Genomic DNA, 22,831 nt, shown 5'->3' on the forward strand with positions numbered 1-22,831 from the left:
CTAAAAATGGGCAAAGACGTGGATCATCGGTGGATGAATGACACCTGGTTGCTCAAACAAGCCGTCTGTAAAGACACCCACCTGTCAATCAAAGCGTCCACGCTCTTAATCCTGCATAACTTTAAGCCTTAATATAATGTGAACAGGTGAGTTGTATATAAATTCACCCTCAGTACAGTTGTCATGAACGGGGAAATTAGCTACAGAGACCAAAACTGTTTTTTGTACCAGGCTGTAAACATGTTTATTTCATTTTAACCCTTTATAGGCACTCATTGAAACCCTGGGATGTTATTGGTGGATATAATAAAACTTTTTTCTAAAGTTTCAGTTTCAGGCTGCAAATCAAAGTCAAAGAAGTTACCGTGTACGGCCACCTAGAGTAAAAAGAAAAAAATTCCAAAACTATGTGGAACATTTATTTCCAAATTTACAGACACAGGAAATTATGAGAATTATTTCAAAATATCACGTGATACAGAAAAAGAAAATGAGTTGGATCCATTAGAGGCCATAGCAACACAATCTGTGAGGTTCCTCGCTTCTGCAGCCACAAGAGCACAAGCACTTCTGCATTTGATGCAGAACTGAAGAATATTATTTGTATCTAATTCAGATGATCAGCATCAGGCAGGCTGACACTGACATCGTTCTGTTAAACAATATCATTTTATCTCTAATTGTAACAGTGTTTGAGCAGCACACCATGCCTGTTATCAGGACATCACAGATGTCGCGTAGAGCACAGTGGTGTTACCGTGATGTAGACTGTGCATGTTGTTACCGTGCACATTCATCACAGTGCACAGAGGACACAGATGAGCAGGAGCAGTGGATTCTGTGAGAAAGGTCAAAGGGAGCCGATGGAGCAGATGGCAGCGAGGTGACCCTGCAGGCCGCCTATCTGTTCCTCAGTCGCTTCATGTAAATCTCAGCCCTGTGGGTGTCACCCCAGCTGAAGCCCTACCGGCACCGCCAGTGTGTTTACACACCTGGACCGACCCGAGGCTGGCACACACACACACACACACACACACACACCCTTCCAGTGGGATTATACGCTGCACGTGCTGGTTGTAATGTGCCAGCACTGTGATAATCCTGTCCCTCAGGTGTGTGTATCCACCTGCTTTGGCTCTCCCCTGCAGTTGACTGGGTCAGCCTTGTCCTCCTGCTCTGACCGAGTAACAGAATGGACGCCGGGCCACCAGGGCTTCCCTCTGAATACCCCACGGAGATCGGCGCTGATTACAGAGCTTAATCCTCTTTCATCGCCTACTATAGGGTTTGATGGTCAGTATCAGCCTCGTCTGAAAACGCTGAGTGTCGCGTGTCTCCCTTGTCGATTCCCCGCTCCGCTTATCAGCGTTGGCTCCACACAGGTGTGTTCGTTGTACATTTCACTCTTTCATTTAGCAGGAATGGCTTTATCGCCAAACCACCACAGCGTTCTGTTATCTGGCACTGACAGGAAGGTGTGTGTACTGCATGAGTGTGTGTGTGTGTGCACGTGTGCTACACCTTGTAACCGGGTGTATGCTGATGTTGCACACTGGCAGACGTTAAGCACTGACCTGCATTATTGAATGTATACACGCTGTCTGTGAGCTGAGCTCTAATGGAAGAACAGTGTAGTGCACACCGGACCCATTGGAGAACATTACAGTTCACAGTGATATTATCCAAGATGCATTGCACAGAGCGAGGGAAGGAGGCCGGGTTGAGCGCACGGGGGGGAAAGAGGTTGGAGAGGTTTGCTGAGACGTAGCGGGGCCAATTCTAGGACGACAACAAAGAAATGAAAGGATGACGGTGGGGGAGAGAGGGACAGGCCTCTCAGTATGAGACAGAATGAAAGAAACTATCAGTCCGTGCTACAGCGAGAGGTTAAGAACAGAGCACAGCCAGAGACAGATGAAAGGAGTGAGCTACACCCACACACACTGCTGACGTGTCTGTACTCCATCAGCAGCAGGTTCAGGCAGACCCACTCTGAGCACCAGGATCTTCTCCTGCTCATCAGGTTCTCTTTACCCCCCTCCACCTCCACCCGTCCCTGTCCTCCTTTCATCACTCCTCCTTCTCCTCCTTCACATTTTATATCCATCCAAGGTCCCAGAGGCAGTAACGTACGGCGCTTACTCATAAAACAAGCACAGGCAGACGCTCCCTGCTCGAGCCTGTGCCCTCCTGTTTATGCCGTCTCGTTTGAAATTTGAATTCCATCACGGGTGCACACACGCATCCTCACATTCTTCCTCTCTTTCTTTTGCTCTCTGTTTGTAGTTTTTACTTTTCTCCCAGTACGTCCATATAAACATGCACGAGTGCACAGAGCTCCTCAAACATGCAGACATCACTTGAGTTTAGACGTAGACACAGTTCCCTCCCGTGCTCATCACAGAGGGTTCACTGGGTTTTCTCATGTCTTTGTCGTATGACTATAAAGTCACATTCAAAGAACTTTTCTGAACTCCTGCCTCTTGAGTCTTTGCTCCGTGTGCATGTTGTTTGCATGGAGCAATCTGGCAGCTCACACTGTAACACGACAGAATACGACCAGCACGAGCGGTGAAGTATTTTCCTGACCTTGAAACCGCCCGTGTGTGTGGTGTTTTGCAAAGACATCTGGGAGATTTGTTCAAATGAGGCGGCGCAAAGTGAGTTGGTCGTTGGAAAATGTGTCTCAAGTAAATCTGAGGGTTTCTTTTCAAAGTGGGATCTCCTCAGGGAGGCTCCAAGCAGTCTGAGGAGAGGATCAGTGAATGGAAAGGAAAACCTTTTACATTAGTGTGTGTGATTTGGTTAAAGAGATAAACTTCACACTTTCCCAGAGTCATGAACTAATAAATGCTGTGTGTATGGTACAGTCTGTCAAACAACAATATTTGACTGATAAATGAACAATCAGGATCTTATAAGCATCTAAGAATTGAGTGAAACTACACAACCTTTGTCTGCAGGGAGGCCCGCCAGTCTCAGAGTTTGGAAGTCTGATTTAAAAAGAACTTTTAAAGTGGTTAAAGCAGCGACGTCCATAAATCAGTCTGCATTTATCTCTGAACGAATACGAGTCTGCTGTCCACAGCTGCTTTTACAACGAATGAAGAGTTTGTCCTTGCCTCCAATTTAAGATGAGCCGCGACAGAGCGCGGAGCATTACGCACGGCGTGCACTGTGTTTACCTTCATTAGATAACCTGTAAATGACACCAGGCTGCTACACAAAGTAAATCTGTGCACCGCTGCACATCAGACGGGTCCGTTATGAGTTTATGGAGGAGACATCAGATCAATCCAACCCGTGTGCGTCACAGCACTTCATGAACTGTGACGTAAACACTGCTAAAGATACGATGGAGCCACTTACAATGACTTCACCACCACACCCTCTAAACTATGTTCACCTTCACCCATCCATAGGTGCTGCTGCACCTACAGACCAAAATAGCGCCCAAGCTCCCATGACCTTCAGCTTTACACTCCGATTAAAACAAGATCCCTGAGGACTGTGTGTTGTTCTGTGTGTGTGTGTGTGGTGTGTTACAGCGGCGTGTTTGTGTGCACGTGTAACTGTACTGTACTCGCTTTATCAGTGTAATTGCTTCCATTTAGTTTAATTAAATCTGAGGACAAAGTCATTGTTGTCATTTGAACAGAGCCCGGTCATCAAAGTGTCACTATTCTATTCTGTACACACACTCACTGCATTTATGTGTGTGTGTGTGTGTGGACGTGCACCCATGCACACAAGTGTTTACATTTTTCCTGATGCTCAGGGACAAACCATTAATCTCCAGTCTGACTTCCTGTCCACCACTCTGTAAACAACAGACCCATAAAATGTGCCTCATTCATTTCAGACATGGCTCGCGTTCCTCGTCTGCTTAATTGAGCCTCTTACTGTGAATATAAGCTTTTCTATCAACCTGCATAAACTGTAATCCTTGTTAAGAGTCTTAAAAAACAAATTAAGACTGTCTTAATGAGGTTGCTTTTTTTAAGTAGAGAATAATACATTATTATACTGTGTGGAGGCGCGCACACTTCCTCAGCTTACTTTTGTGCATCCTCTTGAAGTCTGACTCAGGAAGACGCTTTGGTTAATTGATAAGTGTGTGAGGAGGGGGAAGCCTGCGCACGGCTCACCTGTCCAAGGAGACACCTGGACTGAGAAATGGAGCCATGTGCACGTGTACAGCTACATGCATGTGGCAGAGAGGGCAGGATCATGGTAAACCCACAGCAATCAATACGACATTTCTCAGCCTCCGCTCTGTGTCTTTTATCTAACTGTTTCCTGCTTCTTTTTGTCAAACGTAGTTCCTGTTGGTTAGTTAGCATCACTGACGTGCCGGCACCGGCTTTTAATTACTTCACGGATATATGGATTATTGAGGCCCCGCGGCTACGATCCAACTTTGAGGAGCTTGATCGCCGCCGCGTTCCATCATCAGAGCTGCTGAATCGGGGAAAAGCTCGACCGGCCCGGCTGGCGCAGACTGGAGCCGATTGTTTTCCCCTTTAATAATGATGGCCACTGCACGGTGCTGGTGACTCTGATGCAGGAACCTGTCTGCCGATATTTGTGGGATAGAATACACCCTCCTGTTGCTTTGATGGTGAAGTACTTCAGCTTTGCCAGAGGCTCTTAGAAAGAGAGAGAGAGCACAACAGTGGTGGACAGTGGGGGAGCGTGATGTGGTTTGGGATGAATATAACTGCTTTTATTAGCTTCCTCTGGATGACACCATTCAGCTCCCCTGCTCAGCCTCTCTCATGTGGGAAATGGTCGGGTCTGGAATTGAATTCTGTATACTCTGAGGTGACTTTATAAGGGAATCATACAGGATGGTTATTGCACCATCAGGAATGTAATGAAACTGGCTCAAAGGTGACAACTGTACAGAGGAAGGTCACTGTTAATATATGGTGATCTCCTGCGGTACAATATAGGAGTCTGCCAGCCGTAGAGGAGAACCGAGACTTCTCTAGTCAAGCTTAGCAGGCTTGAGAGACTCACAAGGACTTTGTGTTTTGCTCAAGTCTTTTTTTTTTTTTTTTTTTTTGCTTTTCTTCTCCGGCTTTTCTCCCTTTGTTGGTTAAAAATACTGAAAACCTTTGGGAGCCAATTTCCTGAGAGCAAAGCACAATGCAGGCTTGTGTTCCCAACTTCACGTGTGTGTGTGTGTGTGTGTGTGTGGCCGTCCATGCATGAATGTGTGTGTGAATGTCCGTCACCATGACTGCATGGACGGACGCTGTGCCTGTATAAGTGCCTACACTCCCATGTCCTGCATGTTCCACTAATTCTACATTTTATTTGTTCTTATTTTGACCTTTGTCACCAGTTTGCCATCAGCATATTTCTCTTTTGCACACACACACACACACATCTCTATGAATTGAATGAGTAACAGAAAAAGCCCAGTGATCCAAGTATCTCAGCTTCCATCCTTAATTCATTAATTTGCCGTTTCCCTACAGTCAGTCACCCAGAATAATCCATCTGGAAAGTCCACTGAGCTTTTCTGCCACCAAGCAGAAATGGGATTGTGGATGAGTGATCACGAAGCTTCTATCTACACAATCCCACTGCGTTAATGTGGATAATGTACTGTAGGCCTGCACACACACACTTAAAACCTACTCACAGGGACGCATACGTCTTTTAAACATGCTTGCAATTCTACGCTTCTTCCTACATGTACAGTAGAATCCTGTTACAGGGCAGCTGCCATGTGGTGTGTGAGGAGTTTAAAGGTTTGTGTTGTGTCACCTTCTCAGATGAATCCAGCCTGGTTTGCTCCACAGAATAGACGATGCTTCTGCCCTGAGGGTGCTCAGACATCAGTGCTCTGAAGGTGAATCATTGATTGCACAAACATACCAGAGCAGCCACTGAGCTCTTCTGCAGTAAAGACAGAAATGAACACAGGATGTTTCACACAGTATCATCGAGGAGAGTTCACACAACTGGAACCAACTCCCTGACTAGCAAAGCTGCAGCTGCTGCAAAATGTAAATGTATGCTCATAGCTCCAGCTCAAAGTTTTATTCTGTGGGGCACTGCGGCTCAGGAGTTCCTGCAGTTCCTCTAACGTCCACCTGAGGCTGGCTCCAGAAGTGAGTCAGTCTCCATAAGTCCCCATGTTGGACAGCAGAAATAAACATGTTTACAGCCTGGTACAAAAAACAGTTTTGGTCTCTGTAGCTAATTTCCCCGTTCATGACAACTGTACTGAGGGTGAATTTATATACAACTCACCTGTTCACATTATATTAAGGCTTAAAGTTATGCAGGATTAAGAGCGGGGACGCTTTGATTGACAGGTGGACGCTGTTACAGATCATTCAGATCATGCATCATTCAGCTCCGCCTCAGCTCTGTAGATTAGCCGGGGGGCAGAAGAAGCAGTACAGCCAACATGGCAGCAGCCAGTGTTGCATATTTTCACTCTCACTCTCATTGGTTGCAATCCCAACCTCCTCCTGTCCACATGTCAAAGTGTCCTTTATGAAGACACTGAACACCGACTGGCTCCTGGGCGACCAAAATCTATTCAAGTTATCTTTGACCTTCAACTCCATGATTTGTTTTTTGTTCAACGCGTCTTTTTAAGTAGCAGGTACAGCGGTGAAAGTATTTTCTACCTGATGGCAGAACGTTTTATAGAATAAAGAGACGTGAGACATCCATTTCCTTTCATATGATGCTCTCACAACCTTTCATTAAGTTAACAGCACTCGCGTGTTTAATTGCCTGTTTATGTCTACGGTTGCTTAATTCCAGACTTTGCCTGGTAATGGCAATCAGAGACTCTTTCCTTTTGTTAGGAGGTGTTCCCAATCCTCCACGTTTTTTTAAACGCTGCCCCCTCCCGAACCACGATAATTGATGTATTTCCCATAAAGGAACGGTAATTAAGATAATGAGATTTTTTAGAAGCAAGTGTAGCATGCCAGGACGAGGAGGAGCATGTTTCCTGACTGCTTCACTTTTCCCTTTTTCACTCCGGCTCCTATCTGTGCTCTCCTTACCACATCTGCTTCCCCTCTCTCGTCTCCATACACAGCTTGTCCTCATTTGTTTGCCAGTGCATAATTGGCTATAGGATCACCCGTTGTGTAATTATGTATAGCAGTTTGATATGTAATTAAAATTGTATCAGTATCTAGTGTAATTTGTGCTGTGATTACCTATTAACAGTGCAAACAGTTGTGCCTAAAAGCCCGTGACCGCCCCTCTCATAGATGTCACCGCGTCTCTGTCATTATTTACATACCAGCAGGTGCTACATCTGAGCATATTGTATTCATATCAGCACATAATAAAGTCAACATCTCCTCACATGAGCACTTCTTTCTGACAGCACGAGTAATTGTTACCCTGCAGATTTAAACCCAGGCACTTTACAAGACCACGCACTTTACTCAGACATCAGCGCGCTGAGTGAGTGAGCTCGGCAACATCGCGTTGGCTTGTTCCTCCCTGAAAATACAGACACCAAAAACAGAGCAGGGCTTTCAAAGTGCTTGTTAGAGTGCTCTTATAATGAGGCTAAAGAAGAGAGGGGCTTGTGAGGACACTCTAAAGAAACATCTTAATGAAAGCACCGTGCTACAAACTGGCCTGAATGAGCCGCCTTTGGAAACTCTCCACAAAATAATTAGATGTGCCTGAGAGGTCCGCTGTGGGGAGCTGCCTCGGTTTTATTCAATAAAGCTTTTTCTTTTTCCTTATAGCTGATTTAGGAAGTTCAGAATTAGTGTTTGCCTCCTTAGTGCACATGCCTGTACGCAGTGTGTGTGCTCGCTTTGTCACAAAGGTCATATCTTCTTATTTGACCTGCTGTAAAATAGTCATTACCATAAATAAACACATGCAGGTCACTGTACACAGAGATGTACCTGCAAGCCTACATATGATTATATCAAACCAGCGTTAAACTCCATGTTTGTCTTCAGGCTCATGAGCACGTTGGTATAATTAGAAAGGTCGAGTTCTGCATTCATAGTAATAAAGAAGAAGAGATTCCACGCGTCATGCTCGCTAGCAGAGAAATGTGGCTTATAATGAGCTTAACATGCCCCAATTCTTCCTCATGATGTAATGCCACGGCAACAAGACGGTGTCATAGGTTTGAATGGACAACGTGCAGAGAAACAGTGTGTTAGGAGTGTCAATGGATGTTTGTATGTTTCATCAACCTCCGCTCTTTTATTTGCAAACTTTGAGAAATCTCGGCAAATAAGCGCGAGCGACACCGCGAGCGTGTCACTGACTTAGTCACAACTTGTCACGGTGACGACGTTGACGGTGTTTGTGGTCGGTCCGGAGTGAATGCACTCACAGAAAAACTGACAGCTCAAAAACAAAAAACGTGAGAGCGTTCAAGCACACTGGCAACACACACACACACACACACACACGAGGAGATATTTCCTTAAATATAACAAAGTGCCACTAAAATCCGACACATGAGCTGGTCCGGAGGAATTTGCACTTTGTTCTGCATCAAGACCTCGATGTGGAAGGAGAGTTTGGTGTGCTGGATCAAAAATATGAATACACATTCATGAATAAACTGAGGCTGCACGTTCCAGCTCCTCTTGGAGGATCCCGAAGCGTTCCCAGGCTAGATGAGATATGTAGTCCCTCCAGCGGGTTCTGGGTCTGCCCCAGGGTCTCCTCTCAGTTGGACGTGCCCGGAACACCTCCAAAGGAAGGTGCCCGCAGGGCATCCTGATAAGATGCCCAAACCACCTCAGCTGGCTCTTTTCGGATGTCCGAGCTCCTCACCCTGTCTCTGAGGCTGAGCCTGGACACCCAGCAGAGGAAACTCATGCAGGCCCCTTGTCTCTCACCCTTTAAGTCACTACCCAAAGCTCATGAGTATAGGTGATTGCTCACTCTGAACCACGACAGCGTCCACAGTACTGCAGACGCCGCACCAACCCATCTCACGCCCGTCACTCGTAAAAAAAGACCCAGAGATACTTGAAATCCTTGAAAACCTTGAAATCCAGCCGTACTGTATAGTTAAGAAGCCCCCTTATAATGCAGCGTCTGTTTGCACCGCTGCAGCAGCTCAGTCGTATCAAGCTGTGATTAAAAAGTATTGCAGAGGTTGTTTCTGTCTCTCTGGGTACCACGTGATCACACAGCCCCTCCATCTCCCCCCCCCTCATGTCACAGTTGGTCATGTACATACAAGACCTCGCTCCTGTTCTCCTAACCTCCTTTCCATCCTGAAGAAGCAGAACACACAAACGCTTTTAACAACAATAAAACCGCTGCTTGTTCTAGCATTCCCCAGAGGAAGGACTTCAGCAGCAGGTCTGACATCCTCCGTATGGATGATTAGCATCATTAGAGCATCAGCTGCTCCCCCTCTCACACACACACACACACACACACTCCATGATGGCTCTTCAAATACCTAACACTCATGCAGATTAAATGATGGCATGTTCTTGGCAAAGCAGTGATTAATTTATGGTTAGAAGTAGGTCAGATGAATGCATCCCAAGGTTTCTAGACACTAGAGAGCAAAGTGTCTGCAAAGACACAAGGAGCACGTCTTCATTTAGAAAAGGAGGCAGATTAACTCCTAAATACATCGTGACATATTCAGCCTGCCTGTGTCGTCGGTCGGTCTTTTACCACACTGTATTCAAATTGTCTCTTTTCTCCTTTTTCAGCTCCTTTGACCGACAAGCCGCCAAAGATCCTGTTCCCCTCCGAAAACAAGATTAGCAACATGGAGCTGCAGCTAGGTAAGAGCATCCTGGGATTTCCTCCAGCGGCAGTCAGTGCGATCTGTGTCATTCTCCAAAACGACAGGAAACCCTCTCCAACACACCTCCAGGCGCCGAGCACAGATTGATGATGGCACTTTTTATTTGTCAGAGAAAAAACACAATTGTAAAAAGTGTTTTCCGTATATGCAAATGGTGGGTGCTAATGTCCCCTAGGCTGTTTTGTCAACAATGAAGAGCCCATATGGTGCCAGGGTTCCATACGCTGCCCCGCCACATGGAAGGGCGGCTGCTTTCCGTCGCTGTTGTTTGTCTTCTTTGACGTGGGGTCACGACGGGCCTAACACGTGTGCGTGTGCACGAGTGAGTGATTCTGTCCGTGTGCTTGTGTTTGTTTGTTTGTTTTCTTTTTTTTTTCCCGTGACAGCATGTCGCTTGATTTCTGGGCACATCCGCTGTCCACATGGCGCTCGACGCTCCAGGAATGGCTTATGTGTCTGTCGCGGTGAAGCCGATCGGACAAGACGGAGAGGTCTGGAAAGGCGGAGAGGGATTGGATGAGTTTGTGTCAGAGAGAAAAAGAGACTCACTGAGGAGTCGCCTTTTGTCTTCCAGCTCGTACTGTTGGAATCCAGGTAGTTGATTTAAAACGCGTTGGCTGATCGAGAGTAAGAAAAATTGCTACTGTTGGCAAACGGACAGGCACGGCCTCACGTGTGTTTTCTTTGTCTCTGTCTTGATTTCTCTGGGATTTTGTTGAAAGGTTTTTCTCTGTCGGCTCCTCCTGTGTGAATAATCTAGTCCAAAGTAAATTAATCAAACTCTAAAACTCTGGATCCTACATTTCCCATAATTATCTTTGTTTAAACCCAAGCAGCAACCTCTGTGGCTGTGTCACAAACTGCAGTTCCTCTAACGTCCACTTGAGGCTGGCTCCAGAAGTGAGTCAGTCTCCATAAGTCCCCATGTTAGACAGCAGAAATAAACATGTTTACAGCCTGGTACAAAAAACAGTTTTGGTCTCTGTAGCTAATTTCCCCGTTCATGACAACTGTACTGAGGGTGAATTTATATACAACTCACCTGTTCACATTATATTAAGGCTTAAAGTTATGCAGGATTAAGAGCGTGGACGCTTTGATTGACAGCTGGGTGTCTTTACAGATGGCTTGTTTGAGCAACCAGGCGTCATTCGGCCCGCCTCAGGTCCGCTGATGATCCACGTAGAATAGCAAGGAGGTGGAAGAAGTATGAAAAGACAAGATGGCGGCGGTCCATTCTTTAAGCTGTCAGTGGTGAAACCATGCATGCCTGGTAAATGGAAATGTTTTTCAGTCTCTATGCGCTCGGTTTGTAAAGCAGCTTCTCTCCAGGCTCGTGCCAAGATCAGGCGACATCGCTGGAGTTATTTTTCAGGCTTAACAAAACTCCCTCAAGTGCCACAGAAGATATTATAAAACTGACTAATCAGGACTCGGAAACTGATCCGGATGTGTAAATCAGTGGAGTTCCCTCTCTAATGGGCGACATAAGGGCTCGGCACTACCGTGTCAAAAAGAGAGAGAGAGTCAGAGGCGAGGCAGAGGAGGAGAGAACGAGGAAGGATGTGTGATGTCGTGCAGCGAGCCCCCACAGACTCCCAGCAGTGTCTTAAACCCAGAGACACAGAGGTAAATATTTTACAGCCGGGCTCCATTTTGTGTGCAGAAAAGTTGTCTCTCTCCCTCCAGACGAGAGTTTCTGTTTTATTTAGCTTTATTTATTTATCCTCCTCTTCCTTAATATTTGTTGAGTCATGCCCTAAGCAGCTTTATGGAGCAACACGGCAGATTTATGGTAGCCAGAACGTGCACAGAGAGAGGCTGGTCCCTAGTGGCAAGTGGGAGATGAGAGAGAGAGAGAGAGAGAGAGATGGGATCCAGTGGAGGCTATAGTGGATGGGCAGTAAAATCAGAGCTGTAAGCAGAGGGAGATAAATCTGCAACACTGCCGGGAAACACAGCCCCACTTTATCTCTTTTCTGCTGCTGCAACCAGCGCAAGTCTCAGCCAGCCGCCATCACAAGTCAGCTTTACACAACATGCACACGCACAATAAATAAAACACATATGTTACATAAACTCCAACAGAGGACACGCGGCGCAAAGTCAAAAAGAGGATGATGCAGAGAAACAAGAGATGAGGTGTCAGAGAAAAGAGAGGATTGGGTGTGGAATGGAGCGTCCCTCATAGTGATGTGTCGTTTGCAAACGAGCCGGCTCGAAGAGCCGATTCTTCACAGTGAACAGAGCGGGAAGAGCCGACTCTTTAGCCGCTCCTGCTCAGAATCCATGCAGGCATGGACGGGACTTTATTTTGATGATAGACACACCATGGGGGCCAATGGCAAGAGAGGACAGACGAAGATCATACCATTATGTGAAAGAAGGAAGGGGGTGGACAGACACTCCAAAAAAAGGCTGTAAGTGTAGTGGTACGGGCCGGAGAGGGTGAAGAAAAAGTGAAGAAATGAGTGAAAAGTAAAAAAAGAAGCAGACTGGAGACCACAAGTGAGTGCAGGATTTGTAAAAATGAAAATATCCGCCAACAACGAAACCTGCACAGGTGAAGAAAATGCATCAAAATAAGGATTTCATTGCTAACTGGCACACAAACCATTCATAATTGCTAAATTAGGCGAATATAGAAGACCATGAGTGACGCTAAATGAAGGGAGTCTCTCAAAAGAGACGACTCTTTGAAAAGAGCTGAACTTCCCATCAGCAGCCCCGTCCCTCTGCTCTCCAAAGGTCTCCTTGCATGTCTCCTGTCACCGTGTCCCTTTCTGCTGAACCGCCAAGATCCTGTCAGTCAAGACTGCACACACTAAACCACAACACCACCATCAAACACACACTGTGTGTGTGTGTGTGTGCAGCTATCATCACAGATCTACAAGGCTTCAGGGCTTTAAGAGTCCTCGGGGATGTGAGACCGCGCAGGCTCTGTTTTTTTTTTTTTTTTTCCTCTCAGTCGCAAATATTTTTTCGGACAACTTGACATCTTTGACGTGGGAGACAAAATCAAGGTTGTGTAGGATGGTTTTCTTTAGCAGCCAGCCAATTTTCTTCCTTCTCTATTGCCAGATTTACTGCTGTCCCCCAGTGGCGAGATGGTGCAGTCCACTTGCACCTCTCCAGAATAGAAGGATGATTCATATTGTGGGGTTTGAATTTGTGTCGAATGCGTTATGGAGGGGTTACACTACACAGTATGTGACATATTACACAAAGCTCCAAATTTAAAACACACACACACACACACACACACACAGACTCACTGACGTGGTGCTGATTCCATCGGGATGATTTGTCATGGATTCGATGTCCCGGAGGACACGCTCACATGATGCCTCGTTCTCACGAGCTCACACATGCACTGTGATATTCGCACATGCCTTTGCACCACTTGGGGTGAGTAGGTCACACACGCTTGCAATGCAGCCCATGGTAACTGTGGGATAATTGTAACTGATAGAGGACTTTGCTGCAGATGGGTGCACTCTTGTGGAAAGGAATTAGAATCAATTATTATTAGAGAGAAGCGCCCAACAGCAGCACGGGACGGACAGCAGGAGGGAGATGACTCTTATATCTACTTTACTTCAACATGTGCACACACACACACACACACACACACACACACACTGGCTAGGCTTACACTCCAAGATGCTGACATTCCTGTTTTCTGTTTTGGACACGCTCAGACAAACAGAAAATACAGTGTGGCTGTCCCACTCTGATCCCACTCTGTCCTCCTCGGTCACCTCCGTATTCTTCCCTTACTATTTGGAAACATCTGTCTGCAGGCTAAGACGCCACAACCTCAGGATTATTTTATATTCTTGACATTTCAATTGAATCTATCCAATCAGTGGACCAAACAGTCTGATGTTTTAGGGAGAGGAGATCCATCCATCCATTTTCTGTAACTGTTCATCAGGGCTGTGGGGGAGTCGATCTGAACAGTGGGATTGATGTGGGGTGGGCAATCTAGAGATGGAATCCAGGGAATGTGAAAGTCTTCAGACGTCTGTGAAGTCTCTTGAATGGAAATAGTGAGCAACCAAAAAGAAGCAAGATCAGCTGGCCGGCCCGGGATTTGCATGTGACCGGCTGGCTGCGTTAATAGCTGACAGTATAAAGAATGGACAGACCATGAGAGGTGACACCCACTGGTTTCTGAAGCTGAACATATGCCGCCATGTTGTATGCACTGCCTCCGCCTGTCAATCAAAGCGTCCACGCTCTTAACCCTGCATAACTTTACGCCTTAATATAATGTGAACAGGTGAGTTGTATATAAATTCACCCTCAGTACAGTTGTCATGAACGGGGAAATTAGCTACAGAGACCAAAACTGTTTTTTGTACCAGGCTGTAAACATGTTTATTTCTGCTGTGAAGTTGGACATTTGGACATGGGGACTTATGGAGACTGACTCAAGCGAAAATTATACACAATTTAAGTCACCGTATGATAACATGCACATATTTAACTTTAAATTAAAGATGGTCCACCTCCACACAGAAAACAGCTGTTTTCAGTTTATTAACATATCCATCACACCGATTGGCCGATTATGCTTACGTGACGCCAATATTGTTGTTGCAATATCTACAGGCTTTATTAAAAGCTTGTGCAGCTTTGACCTCTGTCATTGCATTTGAAGCTCACACTCTTTATAAAGTAACACAGTATTCCTCACACACACACACACACACACACACACACACACACACACACACAGTCTCGTCATATCTCTGACAGTTCCTCTCACCTCAGCTCGTCAGGTTTTTGTTTTTAAAAATGCTCATATTGGTGAATTTACATGTTTGCTTGTGTGTGTGATCTGTGTAATGGAGTTGATGGAACGGATGTCAAACTTATAGAGAATACGGAGTAGACAAGGTGAACGTGGTCCAGCGAATTTAATGTGATGAGGTCTATCAGTGGAGGATGTTGTCTCTTTATTTAATCCGTACACGTACTTCTATCTTTAAGAGAGGGCCAGAATGGCCGCGAGGCACTTTGCTGTGTCTGTGTAGATATGTTAATGCTTTGTGATAAACGACATATTCACATCCAGAGACAACCGGCCCTTAAAGGTCACACTGCGGGTATATTCGTATCCTTCAATTTGGTTTCAGTCCCACGGTGACCCGGCGTTAAGTAACCCATGGTGACTGGTATGGTAACTAGTGTGTCAGCGAAACAAAGCTAAATGTTTAAGTGTGTGAACGGTCATCATTAATCACCGAGTCCGGGGGCTGAGAGCGGGAGCCTGCAGTATGATAAATGGACTAACAGTGTTTCTACACGTGCCTAACAGGAACAGGAGAGGGAGGAAGAAAATACACAAAGGCAGAGACAGAAACAGCAGCACATAGCAGGCAACAAAGACAGACACAACACCCCACTGTGCAGCATACACAGACACACACAGGTGGGGTCGGTGAGAAGATGCAGGAAAGGTAAGGTTCGGTTTATGTTGGTTAAAAACTCTCTGAGCCACCAGGCTGACGTCGGGCTGTCAGGCTCTGCCTTTCGGCAGCTGTAGTTTTAGCATCGTGTCCGGCACCGGCGGTTTTAATAGACCTTATCGGGAGGCATTCAGCCGATTCAGCATGTTGAATCATCGGGGAGAAAAAGCTGTCTGTGACTGGATGCTCAGCCCAGTGAATCACTGACTTCACCCCATTTTTTTTTTTTTTTACGTCTTCCACTGGCAGAGCAAAGCAAAGCAAAACTTTTACAGTGACAGCACCAACTTTTTTTTATCTGACATATTCTCAATTCATATCCCACTTAGTCTGCAAAGGATTGTTTCAGATTTGACTTGTCTTCCAATTTAATTAAAACTTTCCAGTATTCTCATAAGTCCAGGAGGCAGGAAGGATGATGAGGGTTGATTTGAAGGTTTAGATCACAGTACAACCTTTTTTACTCATGCACGCTAAAAAAAATGACGAATAATAAAGTTATCATTACCTATGGATAATTCCAACCCCCTGACTCAGCATCCATTCCCCAAACCTAACCCTGTATCCTAGCTTTTACAATAAACTGTATAATAAACCCATAAATTTACTTCTTCTTATCCGGTGTCGGGTCGTGGTGGCAACAACACGTTCCAGCTCCTCTTGGAGGATCCCGAGGCTAGATGGGCTATGTAGTCCCTCCAGAGGGTTCTGGGTCTGCCCCGGGGTCTCCTCCAAAGGAAGGCACCCAGGGGACCTTCTAATCAGATGTTGAACCACCTCAGCTGGCTCCTTTCTACTCCGAGCTTCCTCCAGATGTCCGAGCTCCTCACCCTATCTCTAAGGCTGAGGCCGGACACCCAGCAGAGGAAGCTCATTTAGGCTGCTTGTATCTGTGATGTCATTCTTTGGGTCACTACCCAAAGCTTGTGACTATAAGTGTGAGTTGGAGATGGACTGGAAGATCGAGAGCTTTGCCTTCCAGCTCAGCTCCCTCTGAATCACAGCGGTCCAATACAGCGTGCACAGTACTGCGGAACCCGCCGGTCCATCTAGTGAAGAAGATACTTGAAATCCTTCCCATGGGGCAGCAACCATAACCAAACAACCATGCTGTATAGTTAAGAAGTCCCCTTATAATGCTGTTTCCACCATGTGAGAGACCTCAGAGCTCTACTCTGAGCTCCTCACCTTGGTATTGGAAGCTCGTTTTGGAAGCTCATGACCAGAGGTGAAGGTTGGAGCGTAGGTGGACTGGAAAATCGAGAGCTTCACCTTCCTGGTTGGGATGAGATGTTGCTTCAGGGTATCACGGGGTCGCGTGAACTTTAATATTTAAGGTGGTATGGCTCTGTCAAATCATTGTTTGTGCTTCTGTGATATGTTTCGTAGAAAACACTGTCGTGCACACATGCACACATGCTGGCATGGTTGTCTGCTGTAGTCCTCTGTGTGTGTGAGTGCTGCTTAGAGGATGTGAGGTGATGTGAAGTGGCGCATCAGTCGTTCTCATCAGCACTTTCCTGTTTGGTGCGTGTCAGGTCCGCAAGGCGACAGATCTGCTTCGTCTGAGCCTGAGCTCAACTTTCTGTTTACTGTCAGCGCGGGTTTTCACTTTTGTCAGTCATGCGTTTGTGTGTGTGTGTGTGTGTGTGTGTCTCTGTGTAGTTGTAACATACACCTTTGTCCGGGACTGCTCCCGAGCAGTTGTGTTAAATCAGTCACCGGCGAGAGTCTCTCCACCTTTTTAAGCCAGCGGATGCCTTTAAAGAGAGAGGGGATTTAGGTAATGGTGGTTTTTACCTCGTCTTCCTCTGATGCTCAGACTCACTGACAGGTAATCAAAGAGAAGGAGCATCACGCTCATCCCTGCACCGCTCTGTTTGATACAGGAAGGACAGACACGAGGAAGAGCCCAGGTAGACCTAATGAGACATGTCTGCTTCTTCCTCTGGTCACTGCCACTCCTGTTTGGTCAAGAGTAACTTTACATGGAGACTACGTGCAGGAAATACAGTGTAAATTGTGTAATAGGTGGAGGTGAGTGTACAGTAATAAGAAAACAGAGATGAAGGATGGAGAAGGATGGAGAGCGATGGAGGGAAAGAGGGAGAGGGAGCTGGCACTGGAATGACATGCATAAACAGCAAAGCGAGCAGGGGAAAAGGCGGCTTTGCCATTCACTTTGAAGCTTGCTCCACTTCTGTCTGTGTTACGCAACCGAAAAATGAAGAAAAACAAGTGCCAAAAAAAAAAATCTAGGCAGAGTGGAGGAGAGAGAAAAAAGAGGGGAGGCAAGACAGAACTTCCAAACTTCAGTTCTCTGATGTTTCCGGCAAGCGAGTATCCGTATCTGGACGATTGAGTTAGTCACCACGCCGCACGGCACCGAGCTTCGGCGTTGAGCAAAGGGGGTTCGCGGAAAGAGAAGGAGATCAGTCAGTGTGAAGAGACGCCACGAAAAGGAGGGCTGAGAGGACAGGAAAAGATAAGGAGACAGAGGATAAATAGAGAGGGGAGGAGAGGGATCACACTGAGCATTTGAACCCCAGAGAGCTATTTACAGTAGCTCTCCATCTTTCTCTGTGTTACGTAAGCCGATCTCTCCATCCTCTCACTGCTGAGTATTTGGAGAGCAGCCGAGGCCCGTCACATGCGTCTGATCTTCATTAACCAAAGAAGACCCCCAGCTGGGGGGGCCACGGCTCTCACCCAGCAGTGGGGAGCACTCTTGCACTCTTGCCTAACACCTCTGCTACCATCGCCCTCTCTCTGCTGCACTGTTTCATGACAATCAATCTTCATGATGTCACCATCGCCCACGGCAAGCCAATGTTGCTATGGAGATCAGTAGATCTGCACCGAGCTGCTGCCTTAGGGAGAGTGTATGCAAGCTTACGTTGCAGTGCGTGTGTGTGTGTGTGTGTGTGTGTGTGTGTCTGTGTGTGTGTGTGTGTGTGTGCACGGTTCATCTTTAATTGCCATCTGCAATCTGCATCCTGAACACAGTCAGTAAATCGAGAGGCCCAGTGTGGGGTAAATAGCTGAGACTCATTTACAAGTGTGTTAATGGACTTTCTCTATCTTTGTCTTTCTTGTCTCTCTCCCTTCCTGTCTCTCTCACACACACACACACACACACACACACACACACACACACTTTGTACAGTAAATCAAAACATACTGCAGAGCAGAGTAACAGCAGCACTGCTGAAGTCATTTGTTCATGATTTGAATAATTTTATGTTTTAAGCAGATAATTATCCTCAATTTTGTGATTATTATATTATTGGTTCGGTTAACTGTGATTGGCTGCTGCTGACGCTGTTTTAAAGAATAAGAATTAAAGGATTAAAAGTTATTTCAAGCAGTTAATTATTGTTAATAATAATAATAATTTCGTCTCGTATGTTGGCAGCAGTAGCTCGGTCCGTAGGGACTTGGTTTGGGCGGCTCAAAGTCCAGTATGGAAGCTGGTAGGTGGAAGGTATCAGAGAGGGGCAGTTCACCTCCTGGGCACTGCCGAGGTGCCCATGAGCAAGGCACCAAACCAAACTGCTCTCAGGGCGCCGCTCTTCATGGCTGCCCATCACTCCACCATCTCTCTTCACATTTGCATGTGTATGAGGGAAAAATCTAAAAAAAAAAAAAAAGAATTTCCCCTTGAGGGGTCAATAAAGTATCTAATAATAATAATAATTCAATTATGTTCAGGAAAGAAACATTTTGGTAAATCTGAAATAAAAACAGATAAACCTTTAAAAACGTAATTACCAGTGAGAGGATGAGAGAGAAACACTCGTTTCCTTCTTCTATTTTCGCCTCTCTCCTTCTCGTCCTCTCTTTTCTCCTCCCCGCTTCTTTCCTTCCTCTCTTAACTACTCTCTTCAACCCCCTGAAATGTGTTATTAGTATTAAACAATGGAAGAATAGGCATTTTAAGTACAAGCTTTACTTTCCTTAATAACTACCCTCCATGGTAATAATTACCCCCTTTGAAACAAAAGAAAAAAACCTTCTTGGGTTACTAGGCAATAAGCGTGCAGCTGGGATTGTGTTAAACGTGTTTGTGTGTGGGTGCACACTGCTGTTGTGTGTGTGTATGTATGTATGTGTATTAATATATATATATACTGTATACGTAGCTGAGCACATGTCATTGCAGATTGCAGACCGTTTCTATTTATTTTCAAAAGGTTTAGGGAGTCTCTGTAATCATTCTTCCTTTCCATACATGCTGTGAAGCAATCCCTTCTTAACATGACTACACTGATGGATGACAAAATCCATAGTCCTCGTTCTGGGTACTCTTAAATTCAGCTGAGGCTTCCACAGCTTAGTAAAAACCAAGTGGGTGTCTTTGTCCTGACAGAACATAACTCCAGCAGGACGTGTCCCTCAGCTGCCGCCGCCGCCGCCTTTCAGCTTGGGAACACAAAGAAGGAATTTAAAACAGACTAACTTTAACATCCACTTGATTCCTCAGACTGCTGAAGCCTCATATTAACTTCATCTGAACTTTGCATTTTTGAACAGAAGAACTGTGGATATGAGTGCAGCAGCATTAGGAAAGTGTAGCTTTATCGCCATTATGGAGAGAGGGAGTGACTTTTTAATCTCCCAATACAGATTCTGATATCTCAGTTAAAGGTACCTGTCGATAACAAGTCCTAACCTGGGGCGGTCGGTAGGATAGTGGGTTAAGCGGCCGCCCCGTGTGTGGAGGCTATAGTCCTCGCTGCAGCTGGCCCCGGTTCGAATCCCGCATCGGAGGACTAATTTACTGCGTGTCACTCCCCCTCTCTCTGCTTCCTGTTTATCTTCAGCTGTACTATCAATAAAGGCCAAAAAAATAATCTAAAAAAAGTCCTAACCTAAAACCAGTGCTCTTTCTTTTTCCAAACTGAAACTGATTGGTGTAATATTTTTGTACAGTAAGGTAACATGAGGCCAGGGATTTACCTGGAATCAAACCACGACATTGCAGTTGTATGGCAACATCCTTGGCCAACCCCAGAGCTGATATTTAATAATTCATATTCAGTCAATGTTCATACTGATCCGGTAGTTTCAGTATCAACACGTGAGAACTGTATGAAAGTCTATCCTTGAACTTGTGCTAATTCACATTGGCCACATGTCATAATAACACATCCATGCTGTCATTGACATGCACCGCAGCTGGCTCACGTTCAACTCGTATTGACGACAGTGACTCAGCCTCCTCTGCGTTTCGATAACGGGGACGAGCTCTCTAACTATCTCTGAGCTATGATCCTTTTTTCATTGTTCTCACTCTCCTTCTCATACCATCCTTCTCTTATTCACATGAGATTCATATAGGAGTGCAAACATGTTTACCTTTGTGATATTATAAAAGACTATCGCCTTCTCAGGGCGCATCTCTGCAAGTAGTTAGCCAGCCGGTAACCTCAGGAACGCTGCCAGAAGCTGGTGCCTGACTATGCATCACATCAGAACAGCAAAAGGCTGCTTTACTAAAGCACTTTCAAATATGAGTCGTCTTGAGATACTCAAATAGTTCCTGTTTTGTTTTGTTTATTGCAAAGAGCTGAAAGCTTGTAAGTAAAAAAAACTTCTTTTCAGTGGGGGTTGAATCATTTTGATTGCAGCTGTATGTGTTTTCACATCTGTCCACAAGATAAGAAAGCAACATTTGAAATGCTTCTTTTCTAAATGCAGTTCAGGTCGATGAGGCTGAGCATTAACCGTGTATAGTTGGTAAATATAATTAGTGAACTGAGATGCTGGTTCTGAGATCTACATTCTTTATAACAGCCAGCAGAAGGCAGCTCCATTGGCTGGTCTAATTGTATGGTCTGATGAGGAAATGACCCTACAGTTGCTGTTAATTTATTTTCACTTGAGTTAATAGTCTACCTTCACTTCATTTTCTAATGTTCTTGTTGTAAATGATGGTCCCATTTAGAGTAATATAGACAATAAACAGGGTATGCTTCAGAAGATTAAACCGTCAAACCATCAGCGGAGCTGATCAAACATGAATCAAGGTTCTGTTTTTGCGTTGATGATTTTTTGCGTTCAGAAACATACTTTAGCGTACGGCTTAGCTGTTATACGAGAATGTTTGAATGTTTCAGGCGGTCCTACTTCATCGCTTCCCATTCTCCGAGCAGTCTCCTGCTTTGTCTGGCCTCTGTATAAATATGAAGCAGTATCATGGAGCTCTGGGCGCCCACAGACGGCTGCAATAACAACAGTGGATGTCTGCACCTAAGCTTCAGCAGACAGGTCGAGAAGCAAGAGTGTGGAGATGAATCGACTTTTTAAATCCCAAAGTTTAGAGAAATAAACTCCGAGCTCTCCTCCCTCACCCTGGTGAACTGCTCCAGATCAGCGATCAGAGCGATACCTGACATGACTCTGGGTGTTTACTCCTTGAGAAAGTTCTGGTCCTGACCCTGACGTCTCTTCCTACAGCTCACTCAGAACCCCCCAGCCTCAGCAGACTGGTTTTCTACTTCTTTGTCCTCATGCTGGACTGAGAGTGGCAATAATATCTACAGTGAGAGCTCGCCATGTTGAACCACTATTTGTTTTTACTTGTTTCTACAGTAACCCAGAAAGGACTAAACCAAATGCTGGACCTTGTCCTTCATGCTTGAAACAAAAGAGTGAAGTGAAGGGTATTCAGTCAGTTACAATCTGAAACTTCACCACTAGATGCCACTGGACCTTTTAAAGTTTACGGTCGGTCTCTTCTCAAGTTGGCGTCATATGCCGTCTATGTCAACACTCAACATGAGGTGTGTTCTTTGGATTCCCGTAAAGTTCTCGCCATCTGTCCAGTGTTGCCTCAGTATCAGCAGAGATGTTTGAATTTTACTTTTCACTTTAATCCTGCACACCTTCATTCATCAGCTGACAGTGTGTGGGCTTTACAGGCAGGGATAATTTATGTTTTTTCAAATAATTTGGGTGAAAATTTTATTTAAAAATAGTCTAGTTTGATTATTTCTTGTTTTTTATTGACTTATTGTTTTAATTACTCACGTAAAGGCACGGATGGATGGATGGATGGATGGATGGATGGATGGATGGATGGATGGATGGATTGATGGATGGATGGAAGCCGAGTCCGCATCCACACTGTTGCTCTCAACTTTATTATTTTTGCACCTGCAGGTTTTTTGGCACCGAACTACTCCCACAAATTTTGTCCTACAAAAATAAAAAATATATCACTAGATTCAGCTCATTTAGGACATTCATGCTATTTTTGATGGGTGTGTATTGTGCCGGTTAGAGTGGATGACATCATTTGGGAGAGAAAAATCTGTCAAAAACTAAATTTGGAAACGGCTCCCGTGGCCACAACACCCACCAACGGCCCCATGTTAAAAAAAAGAGAGGACATTTCTGGACCAGAGCAGACAAGTCCATGTCTTTTAATCAAACTTATGTTCATATTTCTTAATTTTAGCCACATAAAATATATATGTAGACATTCAGGAAGAGCTCAGGATGCTCACGGTGAAGCCGGTTCAATGATAGGACCTGTGGTTTGGCC

The 22,831-nt window shown here is 45.3% G+C and overlaps 1 protein-coding gene across 5 annotated transcripts in view; it reads left to right on the forward strand.

Annotated features, from left to right (window-relative positions):
• Window positions 1–22,831, forward strand: part of il1rapl1a (interleukin 1 receptor accessory protein-like 1a) — a 153,536-nt gene that overhangs the window by 93,695 nt on the left and 37,010 nt on the right. For all 5 annotated transcript variants that reach the window (XM_019270310.2, XM_019270311.2, XM_027291157.1 and 2 more), the window contains one exon: window positions 9,705–9,779. In XM_019270310.2, the coding sequence (XP_019125855.1) occupies window positions 9,705–9,779 (75 nt within the window). The remainder of the gene's footprint in view (window positions 1–9,704; window positions 9,780–22,831) is intronic.

The sequence above is a fragment of the Larimichthys crocea genome, chromosome XVIII (genome assembly GCF_000972845.2).
Source record: "Larimichthys crocea isolate SSNF chromosome XVIII, L_crocea_2.0, whole genome shotgun sequence".
NCBI classification, from domain to species: domain Eukaryota; kingdom Metazoa; phylum Chordata; class Actinopteri; family Sciaenidae; genus Larimichthys; species Larimichthys crocea.